At 37.2% G+C, this 14135-nt stretch overlaps 1 protein-coding gene across 2 annotated transcripts in view; it reads right to left on the reverse strand.

Annotated features, from left to right (window-relative positions):
- Positions 1 to 293: 293 nt before the first annotated feature.
- The window catches only part of IPO11 (importin 11), a 157878-nt gene continuing 144036 nt past the window's right edge, over positions 294 to 14135 (reverse strand). For both annotated transcript variants that reach the window (XM_019743722.2, XM_074328906.1), the window contains exon 30: positions 294 to 1686. In XM_019743722.2, the coding sequence (XP_019599281.1) occupies positions 1522 to 1686 (165 nt within the window). In that variant the 3' untranslated portion in view covers positions 294 to 1521. The remainder of the gene's footprint in view (positions 1687 to 14135) is intronic.

The raw sequence follows: 14135 nt of genomic DNA on the forward strand, positions 1-14135 counted from the left end.
ATGGGAATAGTGCCTCCAATGAAAACAATTAAGTCAAAAATAAATTCTTCTTCTTACATCAGTCTCACGGGCTGAGTAAAGATGATAAAGAAATGTCATATTACAGAAGTTTTTAGTCTTTAAATGAGAAGAGAAACTCAGAGGGGAACTAGGATTTGCGACACGCAGCATTGCCACCTACTAGGACAGTGCCAACCCCAGCACGGGAAGAAAACTTCCCTGGAACATTCACTGGGCAATTTTTACGAACTCGTATTTTGTGGAGCAAGAAAAATAATCAGACAGATCAAAGGTGAGGTCTCTTTGGAAAATTTAATTTGGACCACATTTTCTTTCCCTTGCTGAAAACATCCAATATTTCCATACATTTTGGGTTCCACAGCTTACAAAGGGGCAGTGGGTTTCCTGCAGTTACATACTGTTCCCAACTTTCTACAGAAAGATCACACATTTTTCCAACTTTGCTTTTGAGTATTTCTTTAAAAATGCTTTAAAGGTTCCTCATAATAAATGGCAAGTAAAACAAAGTAAGGCTTTATTTTCTCCTTTTCCCCGTTTTGGTACTGTGTGTGGGAGGAATAAGGACGGAAGACGTGTCCCATCAGCTGGTACCAGGGTTGCTGCTGGGTCATCTGAGCTGCACCCACCCCACCGAGGCCCGGATGCACCCCAGCTCTGAGGAGCCTGAGATGGGTAAGTGCCAAACATCCTGTCACAACACGGGGCCTGTGGGCTGCCCAGGTCTTCTTGGTGCTCCCAGAGCTCCTGGCCTTCGGAGTAACAGAGGAACTAGGACCGAATCACGACCGGAGGTCTCCCCCCAGGTACTGCAGTACCACAGGCTCACGACTGTGGACCTTACAATGTGCATTTACAGACTAAATGTAATTACTAAAAATAAAATGAGAAAAAAATCCTTTTACTAATTCCTGTATCAAATTATTAATACTAGAATGAAAATAAAAGCATCTGTCTGATAAAACATGTCTTTGTCAGATGAAAGGAACTCCCTTGCAAGGTAATTTCAGTGATGTATATTTGTCACTGTTTATATAGTTTTGCCTGGTGCACACATTTCTTTAATTGCATCTGAACAGCGGTGTCCTTTTTCAAACTAGTAGTTTCACTAGCTTAAAAAAGGGATAAGGCAGCCAAATTCAACTAATTTTGGTTGCAGAATAACATCTCAGACATCACCCTTCATCTTTTCGAATGTTAACAGCACATGATTAAAAAGTCACCACACCATTCTTCTCTCAACAGGAAACTAAGCAGCTATTGTCATCAAATCTCTCTCTAGGGAACACAGGGCCCCTCATGAATAGAAAATTAAATTCTTTTGGAGGAATAGGTTGTGATTTTCATTATGCAGGATTTACATTTATTTGCTGAATTTTGTAGTAAAAAATGTGTGGTCTTCTCTTTCTTTCCACACACAAGGAACGTGATGGTCTGAGCAGGCTCCTGCAGGCTGGGGGCCTCCGCTTGTTTCCAAAAGGGGAGCAGCCGCTGTCACGTGCCTCAGAAGCCTTGCAAGAACTCCTGTAGCTGGGTGACGATCTCTGTGTCCACGGTTTCCATGAGGGACTGGAAGCCTTGCTCTCCCAGCAGCTCCTGCTGTGCCTTGAGCTTCTCGTAGATGAACTGCTGCAGCGACACTGTGTGCACTGGGTCCTTCAGGGCCAGCTGTGGGACAGAGAGAAGCCACAGTGTGTCAGAGGCAAAACAAGTCCCGCCTACAGGCACTGACTGAAATTCTCTGTACTCTTCCACGGCAACACAACTGCTTCTGCCTCCCCTCATACGAGGGATTCTAACACAGCTTCACTGAGGAAAGTTTGTCAAAGACAATTTCATTGTTAGTCAACCGCAGTTCCCTAGGGCCTCTCAGCATAAGCTATCTGTCCAATTTCTCGACAGCTGAGTGTTCGTCCATGCAAAGAATCAACACCTTCAGAAAGTATCCTAAGAGGTATACAGTGTGGCAAAGAGCATTGAAACACACTTGACCAGGGTCCCTCCTTGGAAGACCAGGTACTGGACGGTGGCAGCTCAGGTCCCCAGGACAGGCAGAGGAAACAAGTCCTAATCCTGGATTGCTATGCTATTTACATTGATGTATATGCTTCTAAGTTAAAAGAGAGAGAAATAAAAATAATAAATAAAAACAAACAAAACACATACTCCTCCTCTCCCATTGGGATATTTGGAAAACAAAAGAAATATAATTAAATTAAAAATAGCCCATCATTCCACACCCTAAAGACAACAACCCACAGGAAACATTTTGGCCGCTTCTCTTTTCTGTGCCTGTAGCAGGCACACACACACGGACACACACACGGATATACACACGGATATACAATTAGTCCTGCTCTTTGCATTTATGTCATTACGCAAAAAAATTCTACTCTAACACATTTTAAGAATTCTAAATCTGTCATAATGTTTTTTTGTTATAGGCATGTTGAAGTAATCATGGCATAATTTAACTATGATTTTGCTGAATAATTTATCACAAAAACAGTGTCATGTGACTACGTATACAGCCTTTCCTCTGCATTTCAGATCACTTTTCTTAGGATATCTATCTCTGTCTCAGAAGAATTACTAGATTAAAGGGCATAGACAATTTTAGGACTATGATTTGTACCAGTTGTAAAAGGTGTAAGAGTTTCAGCTTCTGGAATTGTTGTTACTACTGGTATTAACATTATTGAAGTTCTCTATAATTTAAGAATTGAAAAGAAACACATCATTGCTTTAAGCTGTACATTTCTCTCATTATCAATACAGCCGGACATCTGCAAGGTTTTAAGTAAAGTGCATGAGTTTTTGTGCCCAATATGGCTACACAGAAATTCTCTTTCCTTACTGATACTCAATTACATTCTAGGTAGATGAAATAGCTGAATCACATCTTCTGTTTGAGCAATGTAAATAGATTTTAAAATAATGACCACAAATAAAAATATAACTGAGAAGCAGAGACATAGGTGGCATGAATTTGAAATGAAACCCTTTATGTGACCATTCTCGAGTTACGGGACAAATCCAGGGCAAGGGTACCATCCTCATCTCCCTGGAAGTTGGGGAGGAGAAGGAACACCAAGACCTGCAGACACAAAGCCCTGCATTCACAAGCCTGGAGACATCCTTTTACAAAATGCATAGAAACTGAAGACGAACATTTAAAAGTATCTGCTCTCTTGAGGGCTCTCAACAACAAGGCTGCCGGCTCAATTCCCACATGGGAGGGTGGGCTGCGCCCCCTGCAACTAAGATTGAAAACGGCGACTGGACTTGCAGCTGAGCTGCGCCCTCCACAACTGGATTGAAGGACAGCGACTTGGAGCTGATGGACCCTGGAAAAACACACTGTTCCCCAATAAAATTTTTTTTAAAAAGTATCTGCTCTCTTACACAACATGCAGTAATGTTCAGTATTATTTTAATTACTGAGAAACAGACCTCTCTTACTAAAGAGGATGTGGACTTTGTTGAAATATCACGAATTATCTATAACTAAAATTATCTGCTACAATGTAAGTGAAAAGCAGTTGAGCTTGAAATTAATGTCCAACAAGTCACTCCAACTACAGAAATGAAAATTAAGCGTGTGGTTTAAATGTTCTTTTAATTTGTTGTAAAAAGCTTATCATATCCCCACACTTCAATTTCCAACAGATTAATAAAAAGGAAAAAAATACTAAACCCTCAAGGTACAGCATAACAATACACCAGTATAATATTTTTAAAAAGTGTATTGATCAGACATGCAAAGATTAAAAGCATTAATGTCTCTTAGAAGGAGAATTGTGGAGGGGAGAAGGAAGGAAAAGGACGTGGACATACAGACTCTTCAACTGCACACCATAAAAGAGCTTAAAAACCAACTATTTTTAGTTTAAAAAGAAAAACCCCACGTGTTAGCAAATAAATGTCTATTTTGACTTGGGGTAGACATTCATTAATTATTACTACCTTCTTTTGAAGAAATATCATATGAAAAAGATTGACCAAATGATTCTCCACAGAAGAATCATTGCTACACATGCACGAAAAATCCAGATATCATTTCTATGAATGTAACAGTGCCTATAATCATTAGAATTAGGAGACACTGAAGTGAATAACAGCATTTCCAAAACTATTAGGTGGGAATATAAATAATTCCTACCTAATAAACTTAATTATCTGACTTAACGTGAAAAAAATAAAGAATGCCTACCACGTTTGCTGGGTGGTACATTCCTGTCAAAATAATTAGGTTTCTAATGTAATAAGTAAATTATCATTCAGATAAATCTGCTGTTGGAAAAAATATGTATATAGCAAAGGTAGATGTAAAGTAGACTTCTCCTTTCAAAATAATAGAGTAAAATACTTTTTTTCTAAGTCCTCCAGCCAAGCATAGTAGACACTTAAAGAATGCAGGGGTTAGAAGTACCAACCTGCCCATGGAGTTACAAATCTGCATGTAATTTTGACTCCCTCAAAACTTAACTAATGATAGCTTTCTGTTGACCTATTACCAGTAACATAAATAACTGATTAACACATATTTTGTATGTCATATGCATTATATATTGTATTCTTACAATAAAGTAAACTAGAAAAAAAAGAAAATGTTATTAAGAAAATCATAAGGAAGAAAAAATACATTTACAGTACTGTACTGGATTTATGAATACCATTAAGTGTATGCTGTCTGTTTACAAGATGGATCACCTGTCAGTACCTACACATCAATATTGTCTTATATGATACAAAACACTGTAGATGTTACACAGATCACTAACACTAGACATCACAAATGAAAAGATAATATCAAAAAGAAATTTATATTTACTTACAGGTATGATGATTTATGCATTGATAACAAAGAAATAGCAATATGACTGATTTATGGTAACTTAGTGTAATTGATAAAATTCCTTCACCTATGTGAAGGAATGTTGCCTAACCTATATATTAACCTATATATTATGTAGCCTATATGTTATGTAACCTATACAATGTAGCCTAACCTATACATTAATGAATGGTTATAAAAGTTTTATGATATACAGTAGTATAGTCACATTCATAACAGTACTGGAAACATTGTTACATTTTTTTTTAAAAAAAACACTTACCTGTGATGATAAGCTGATATGCTGTTTCCGCAATTACAAGACAGGCATACTGTACAATAATGTAATTCTTTCAAAGCAGTCATAAAACAGTCAGAAAACTAACGTTATTAATTTTATATTAAATATCACTCACCTTATGCCTACATAAGGATAGCCTATCCACTGCCATGCAAGTCTTGCACACGATGTTCTGTACATGATGAATCTTTACCCAACAATGATGACACAAAAACGTCTCATGTAGTCCCGTATAATAATTGGATTTTCACATGAAGACACTCACACACACATAACAGATAAACTTATGAACTGTATGGCATGATGATTATTTACTATTCATTGAGTAGGAGAGGATCATCATACATTTCTTCATCCTTTTTTGCTTTTTCATTTCTCCAAAAAATGTTTCTATGTGGTACCTCCAATCCTTCATCCACCATTTGCTTTAGTTTCAATGCCTGCATCGCAGAAGGGTCCGTGTCATCTTGAATCATTGGAAGCCTTCTGCCACACTGTCTAATGTCAATTTGTTCTCTGGCACTGCTTCTCCTACATCTGCTTCCGCACTGTGTGGCAGTGGTTGAGAAGCACTCACCTCCATCAACTCGTATTCTGCTCATTCCTCTAGTGTGATGTCTATTACCTCTTGACTTTCTCCAAGATCTGTATCTTGAAAACATTCACCGCCGCCTTATTTGACCATATGCACAATCTCTTTCATGATCTCCTTGACTGGCTATGCCGCAATTACTGTGAAGTCACGCACAACATGTGCACACAGTGTCTTTCAGCAGGAATGTACTGTTTCCGGTTTGACGGCTTTCACAGCCTTTGCCAGAATAATGTCGTCTTCAATGGTGGAATGCTTCCAGACCTTCAGAATGTTTTCCCTGTTGGGGCTCTCTTCCATAGCGTTGACAATCCTTTCCATAGAGTACCGTGTGTTGAGTCTAAAAGGTCTTTTGACCTGATCAAGAGGCTAAATTAGAGACGTTGTGTGTGGCGCGAAATAGACCACTTTGAAGCCTTTGGTATTGAACTCACGGAGCTCTAGGTGGCCAGGGGCACCGTCCAATATCGAAAGAACTCTAAAAGGCAGTCCCTGACTGGCAGTGCAATTCCTGGCTTCAGGGACAGAGCGTCAATGGAACCAATCCAGTCCTTGTCTGGGCCTTCTTGTTGTACAACCCAAAGACTCATGACTGGTGTTTACCTTTTCCCTTCAATGCTCAGAGGTTAGCAGCTTCACAGGTAAGGGCAGTCCTCATCATAAACCTGACTGCATTTGCACGAAACAGCAAAGTTGGCCTATCCCTTCCTGCCTTAAATCCTGGTGCTCCCTTCTCTTCTTTACTAATATATGTCCTTTGTGGTACTCCCCCCCACCCCCCCGCAGAATAGGGCACTTTCATCTTGCATTAAAAGTCTGTTCAGTAAGATATTCTTTCTCTTCAATGATCTTCTTAATGTCTGGGAATCATCTGCTGCCCGTTGGTCAGCAGAAGCTGCTTCTCCTTGTTATCTTGACATTTGTAAAGCCAAACATCTTTCTAAAATTATCAAACCATCCTTTGCTGGCATTACTTCTCTAGCTTTATTTAGATCCTTCACCTTCTTTTTGCTTTAAGTTGTCATGACTTCACTTTTTCTTGACTCATATTAGAGTCTATAGGCAATCCAGCACCCGCATAAAAGCTGCATTTTCAATATGTGATAAAAAGGTATTTAGCAAAAAGTGCAAGGTTTCCACGCCCGTTGGCGTAGTAGCAGCGACGGCTTCACAAATTTCCTTTTCCCTTCTTACCGTGGTCCTTACACAACATTCATTTATCTTGAAATGGTGGAAAACCACAGCTGCAGGCCTCAATCTATGGTACATATTAAACAATTCAACTTTTTCTTGTCATGTCATGACTTTTCTCTGCTTCTTGGGAGCAATTCCAGCATCACTAGTGGCACTTCATATAGGTCCCCTGGTGTTATTCAAGGTTTACAGTAGTGAACCAAACATGATGAAAAGTATGTGAGATCACCTTTTACTGGGACATGTAATTTACTGAAGAGACGAACTGCTCACAGGAGATATTAGCGTCACACAGTGTTTTAAGCAGATACTTGCAACGCTTTTGAGTTCACTGCAATAGCCACAAGAGGTGGCTACACAATTATTACAGCATTACTGTATGTACTACCGTTCATTTTATGCAGTTATGATTTAACACTGTATCTTTACATTAGTTGACAATTCTCTCGATGAAGAACGATACCATGTATGGTCTAGTGTTACTGTGTGTGAGTTTTGATAAATTTTAACATTTTATAAATTTGTGCATATTTTATAGTACTAAATGATAAAGTAAACTAACATCTACATATATTTTATGCATTCGTGACATACCTAACTTTTTCTTAATTTTTTTTCCAGTATTTCTAGGCTATGCTGTTCATCTGCGAGTTTTTTCAAACTTGTAAATCTCAAAAAATTTTCCAATATAATTACTGAAAAAAATCTGCATGTAAGTGGACTCACACAGTTCAAACCCATGCTGTTCATGGGTCAACTGAACAACTAAAACCCCTGGACATTATATGTAAAACAAACTTAAGAAGACTCCAAAAGGTAGAAAGAAGAAGGCAGAAGGAAGACTGGTCATGGAGCCCAGCAGCCAAGGAACGATACAGTGTGGAGTGCCCTGGCTTTCTTCTTGCCTCATGTATCCCATATTTGGAACGAAGAAGCCAGCAACCTGGAAACGCCAATGAGCACCGAACAAAACAAGTTCCTACAAAAAGCCTGCTCTCTGGCCAGAAGACCAGGAAAAGGAGCACGTAGCCAGGCAGAAAACTTTTAGACAGTAATCACTGGTCTACTTCAGCCCAACGGCACAGAATAAACTGCGGCCTCACCTCCACTCATGCTGGGCTGTTACCAGGATTCAAACGACCCATTCCCCACCAGTATCTGTAGCAGCACACTGGGAGTCATAGGAGGAACTTTGAAAAATGCTGATGTCTAACTAAGTCCCACTTCTGGGGATTCTGATTTAACTGGTTTCAGGCACCAGGATATTTAAAGCTCCCCCAGTGATTCCAATGTCCATCCAAGATTGAGAAACACACCTGTAGAAATTTTTGGAAAAAACAGTTTTGAGGACTAAGACCTCAAGTGAACCCAACAAAAACCTCTAGATATTTTCACATTCATTATAATAATACAGGTAATAGTCTAAATAAAACATACGACACGTAAAAAGACCCTTCAACTAATAATTCGAAGCCCTATAAATTTAATTCCCATTTACCACCAGCTATTCCTAGAAACTCTTCAGGGCTTCCTTTCTCCTTTACCTTCAGGTAGGTGTTTAGTTCCTTTTTGCTTTACTGTATGCATACTAGGTAATGTTGGTGTCTTTTTTTCTTTTTTGTTTTCTTATTGTCTGACTCCTCCACCATCCAAAAGTTTAATGACCTTTTGATTTCGGTTTTAGACTTCAGAATTCCAAAGGATTCTCCAAGTCACAGATAAATCAAATCTAAATCTGTAAGGGGCCTTTATTTTGCCTGCTTTTCCAAACTGGTTATTGCTAGTATATAATAGCAAGATACATTTATACATTTGTCATTTAATTGGTCACCTTATTAAACTCTTTTCATACTTGATCTATTGATTTTCTTGGACTTTTCTGGCTTAAACGATCATTTTAATGACTACAGTTGACACTTGAACAACATGGTTTGAACTGCACAGGTTCACTTGTATGAGGATTTTTTTTTTTTCAATAAACCAATACAGATAGTACTGTAATGTATTTTCTCTTCCTTATGATGTTATGAATATTTTCTTTTCTCCAGCTACTTTATTCTAAGAACACAGTATATAATACATATAAACATACAAAATGTGTGTTAATCGACTGTGTATGTTATTGGTAAGGCTTCTGGTCAACAGAAGGCTATTAGTCAAGTTTTTGGGGGGTTAAAAATTACACGTTGGTTTCCACCTGCACAGGGGCCAGCAACGCTAACCCCCACATTGTTCAAGGGTCAACTGCAGTGACTTTTTCCTCTCTTTTGCCAATATTTAAACCTTTATTCACTCATAGGCCTCTGGCAATCTCTCTTCTCCTCACACTGGCTAGAAACTCCACGTGACAGACTATCACCAAACCTTTTTACTCTTCTTCCTAGGCACATAGATAGATCACAATTTCCAGCAATGTAATGTGAGCAGAAAAGATATGTGTCATTACCTAGCCTGACTCTCAAACAACAACTACTCAATTCTTTTTCCCCACCTTTCTGCTAGACAAGAAGCCAAGATGACAGCATCTCAGTACACACGGGCCACCCGAATGGCTGAGTGAATTACACATCCACTCCTAACCCTCTCCTTTCTGTGTTTTTCCTGAGTAAGAAATAAACTATTACATTAAACTTTGATTCAAGGGGTCTGTCATAGAAGATGGTTTTCTGTGGCATTTAGATCATTCACAATCTAGTGGTATGTTTGTGCTTAGTTTCAAATAGCTATTTTAAAAATCATGTTAGAGGCACATTATTCCTAGTTCAATAAGAAATTTTATCAGGAATAAATTTTCAGTTTAATGCTGGATTAAATTTGCTAATGTAATTTAAATTTTTGCATACATATATTTTTAAATAACAAATTTCCTATTTTTCTTTTTTCTGTTTTATTCTTTTCCTGACAATTTCCAGTTTTCTGAGTTCTAGAATAAGTTAAGCTAGCATAGCATTATCTAGTCCTCAAAATTTTGTAATACAAAAGGAAGGAAGGAAAGAAGGGAAGGAAGGAAGGAAGGAAGGAAGGAAGGAAGGAAGGAAGGAAGGAAGGAAGGAAAAAGGGATGGGGGAGATAATTTGCTGCAAAAAGGATGTCACTGGTAAAATTAAATGCATTAAACGATACACTTTTTAAAAAATTGATAGTACATTCCAGTAAAAACACTTATAAAATGAGCAAACAAGAAACATTACTGAGGAAGAGTTTTGCTTTTGTTTTATTTGGTGGGGGGAATGGGGAGGCAATTGAAAACATTTCTTCTATGGTCATAAATTCATTTCTACCTGGTCCTAAGTTGTTTTTCATTTATTTTTATTTTTTGGTAATCTAAATTTTATTAAAAAATTGTCCATTCTGATAAGATTTTCCATTGGTTAGCCAAGAGCTGAAGTTACATGTGTCCTTATCACTAATATTGTATATTTACTCCCCCACCCCTTGACTGTGGCCCACCAGCATAGGGGAGTATGGAGGTCAGTTGAGCAGAGAAGTTTTACCTCCAGTCCATCTCACAGTGGGCCCAATGGGTTGTCCATCCTGTGGTTATTTCCCAGTTCCTCAATGCATAATCGGAATAGACATACCAGCATCTGACAGAATCCCTGCATTGGCTTCTAGGTTTCCTAAGGTTGACATTTTTATTTTACTAATGTCTTGAAATGAGTTCTGAGTTCATTTATTTTCATTCTTTCTTGTTTAATAATAAAATTACTTAAGGGTATGAATAATTTATAGTTTACCCACGTTTTTATGTATAATAATCTCACTGTAGTATGTCACCTAGTTGAAAACTGCAAACTTTCTCTTTAAAATATTGTTTTAAAAACTTTACATAACCAATATTTTTCTTAACCTTTCTTGAATTCCTGTTTTAGTTCATTGCAGTCAGACAATATGACCTGTACTATTTCTACTTTGAGAAACTAGAGGTTTTCCCTGTAAGCCTAAAATATGCTCAGTTTTTATAAATGTTTCATGAACATTAAAAAAAATGTATGCTCTATTCATAGAGTAGAATTTTTATTTACAGCTACTAAATTAAATTTACTGATTATATTATTCGGATCTGTCACCATACACCTGCTAGGAGATCATCTTAGTCAACTAAACATATAGGATCACACACAGACTATCCTTAGCATCAGTTTACTCAGAGGCCCTGGGGATGACATGATATCACAAAATGGAAATGTTAGGATCCTCAGTGCATTTTTAGAATGCTACAGAAATATGCTGCCTTTTGAAATGACTCTTTACAGGTTTTAGTAAAGCATTTCTACTATAAACCAATTTTAGCTGTAAATTAAGGTCTATATCCATTCAATTGCCAGAAATGGAGTTATCTCTTTACATTAAAAAAAGTCAACTTTAATACATAACTAAATTTATAGATAATGATGTCCTCCTTCCATTCACCACCAAAGTAAAATGACTACATAACATAGTGTAGTAGGATATTTAAGAGTGTACTACCAATGGTACTAAATTAGACAACAACAGCGTGCTAGATATCTAAACATGCTACTATTTAAAAATGCCTTTGATTCCACTACTTCCTTCTCATAAATATTATTCATATTCATGTTTGTCCATTTTGTGAGAGACTATACCATAAAACCAAACATGTGCCACAACAATTAATCCAATCATATGTAGTTTTCAGGTGACAGGGAATGGCAAGAGGATAAAGAGAAACTGTGAGAAAAATATCAGATGAGATTTCTATTTACAACCGAAATGTCATCTTTGGATGATATCTACACTATCTGAGTTTTGTGAATATCATTTATTTCTCCCTATAACTGTATTAAAGGGACTCAGGAATCTGCACATCACAAGTGTGAGCCGTCGACAAGAAATGCTCCAATTGCCTCTGTGGTTCCAAGAAGTGAGATCACTGAGCAAATCCTATGAGAATCTCAAGTTTCTTGATAAAATGTTCTACGAGGTCAAGCTATCAGGTGAAGGATTGAATGTTTAAGTGCTATAAATAGAAACTGCTGAAAGAGACTCTCAAGGCAAGAAAGGGTAATGAGTCAGTCAGTGCCCTCAATCTATTTCAGAAACTGGGACTATCATTTCATCAAATTGTAAACCATCAATAATTTGTAAAAAATGACAATATGATGGGAGTGAATGGGGGAATGAAAACTTTCCAGTTTGGCCATCTGCTGATATAGCAAAATTGTTAAAGAAATTGCAGTATTTTAAGACCTACATTAACTTACTATTTCTGGGAAGGGAAATACTGTTCTATGGCTGTTTAACCTAAATTTGCTAGATACTTGAAATGATCTCATGCATGATTTCAACTACATTGTGTATTTATTTTAGTAGGCAGGCCTGGCACAAAACAAAGGAACAATTAACTCCACAGCAGTGCTTCCACTACTAAATTATCTGTGGAAGTCAAATGGAAAACTCTCAAAAAGCAACAGCATTGTGATCAACAAAGATGTAACCCTATGACAAATATCTGGAAAGCAACATAATTCAATCATTTCAAAATATCTGTGCTATTTACCTTTCATTGATGGAGTTACTTACATCTCAGAGAACTAAGCCAATTAACATTCAGTTCACATAAAAATGAAGTAACCACAGTCACGACATCTACAATATTCGTAAATGAGCTTGTACCAATCTCTAAGAATTCCACTTGATTTTGTTCAAGGAATAAATTCATAGTGAAATGAGAACAAGCAGAGTTTTAAAACCAGATACAAAGCAAACAGTCAACACCTGGTTACCAAAGGTCAGATCTTTCCTGAACAGAGGTCACCCAAATCTCTAGTAGACAGCTTTTGTTAACTGCTGACTTAGGAGTTTAAGAAATTTGCTAGACCTAGCATCTAATTCTTCCTCATATTTCCTTCATTTGACTGAATCATGGTAGTACACCTCAGCTTTTGATGCAACCTATGTCTTTATTCATCCCATACAGTTAGGCTGAGAACCACAAAGAAGCAATTGCTTTCAACGAACTGCTTGAAAACAACAAGCCACAGTATTATTAGATTGATCTAAGAAATATCCTATAAGAAAACTAAACCTGTAACTGTTAGCATTAAAATAGTCAGTTTTATGCCTCTGACTTTCAAATGATACTGTTTTAGCTGTTTTCCAGTAAGAATAACTCTTTCTCATTTTAGACTGAGAGTTTTAAGAATTCTTTAATAAATGTTCAGTTTATCTTAAAAATTACATAATTCTGAATTTTCAAGTAAAATATCCTCAGAAACATCATTAATGAGTACTAAACTACATTGTTAGGTTATAGTAATTAAAATCGTCAGGTCAATAGACTACAATTTGGAGTTTTGAAATAAATCTGGCAATGTAGTATCTGATAAAGGTGGCATTTCAAAATAGTAAAGATAAGCTACTGATTAGTTTTGTGATAGAGGCTAACTATATATTTTTTTTAAATGTTGACACTATTCTTTTAATAAAAAGTTTCCGGTTGAATTAAAGATTAAATGAAATAAGTAAACCTGTAACAAGAAAAATTATGTTTTTGAGAGTGGGGTAGCCATTCTAAGTACGACATAAAAACCAAACGCAACAGCAGAAAAGTGAGAGAACAAAGTCAAAAACAGTTTGCTGATGATGAAAGAGATGAAAGCAATGACCACTGAAAACTCAATACACAATATGACCTCTCAAAGAGCAATGCAGATCTGGACTAATCACGTCCCCAGAAGATAACAGTTCATTTTTCAAAAATGGAGTTTGATGAAATATTATATGACAAGGAGAAAAAAAAAAAGCCCTGCTGATAGCTGTGAGGGGGTATTTGAGAACTGAAGCAGAGACCACAATTTGCAAAACTGAACCAGGATTCCCAAAACAGAAAAACTATCCTAAATCATGACATGGAAGACAAGCAATCTAAAGCCAAATTCTTTTAACACAGCTCATTCAGATCCATGTGTTCTAAGACAACTGACAAACTGATCCAATGGTAACTGCAGGGATCCATGTGTTAAAGATGAGACCACTGACTGTCCCAGCAACTTGACTGGTTTATAAATTCTGACCAATCCCTGACAAGATCATTCTATGACTAACTCCAGCTCCGTAAACCCTATAAAAAGTCTTCCTTGATTCACCAATTGTCAGAGGACTCCCCAGTGTGTGCATTCTCCCTTGCAGCAACAAGCTAATACACTTAACTCTCTTACCAGCTTAAAACA

This window comes from Rhinolophus sinicus, linkage group LG03 (genome assembly GCF_036562045.2).
Source record: "Rhinolophus sinicus isolate RSC01 linkage group LG03, ASM3656204v1, whole genome shotgun sequence".
Classification (NCBI taxonomy): domain Eukaryota; kingdom Metazoa; phylum Chordata; class Mammalia; order Chiroptera; family Rhinolophidae; genus Rhinolophus; species Rhinolophus sinicus.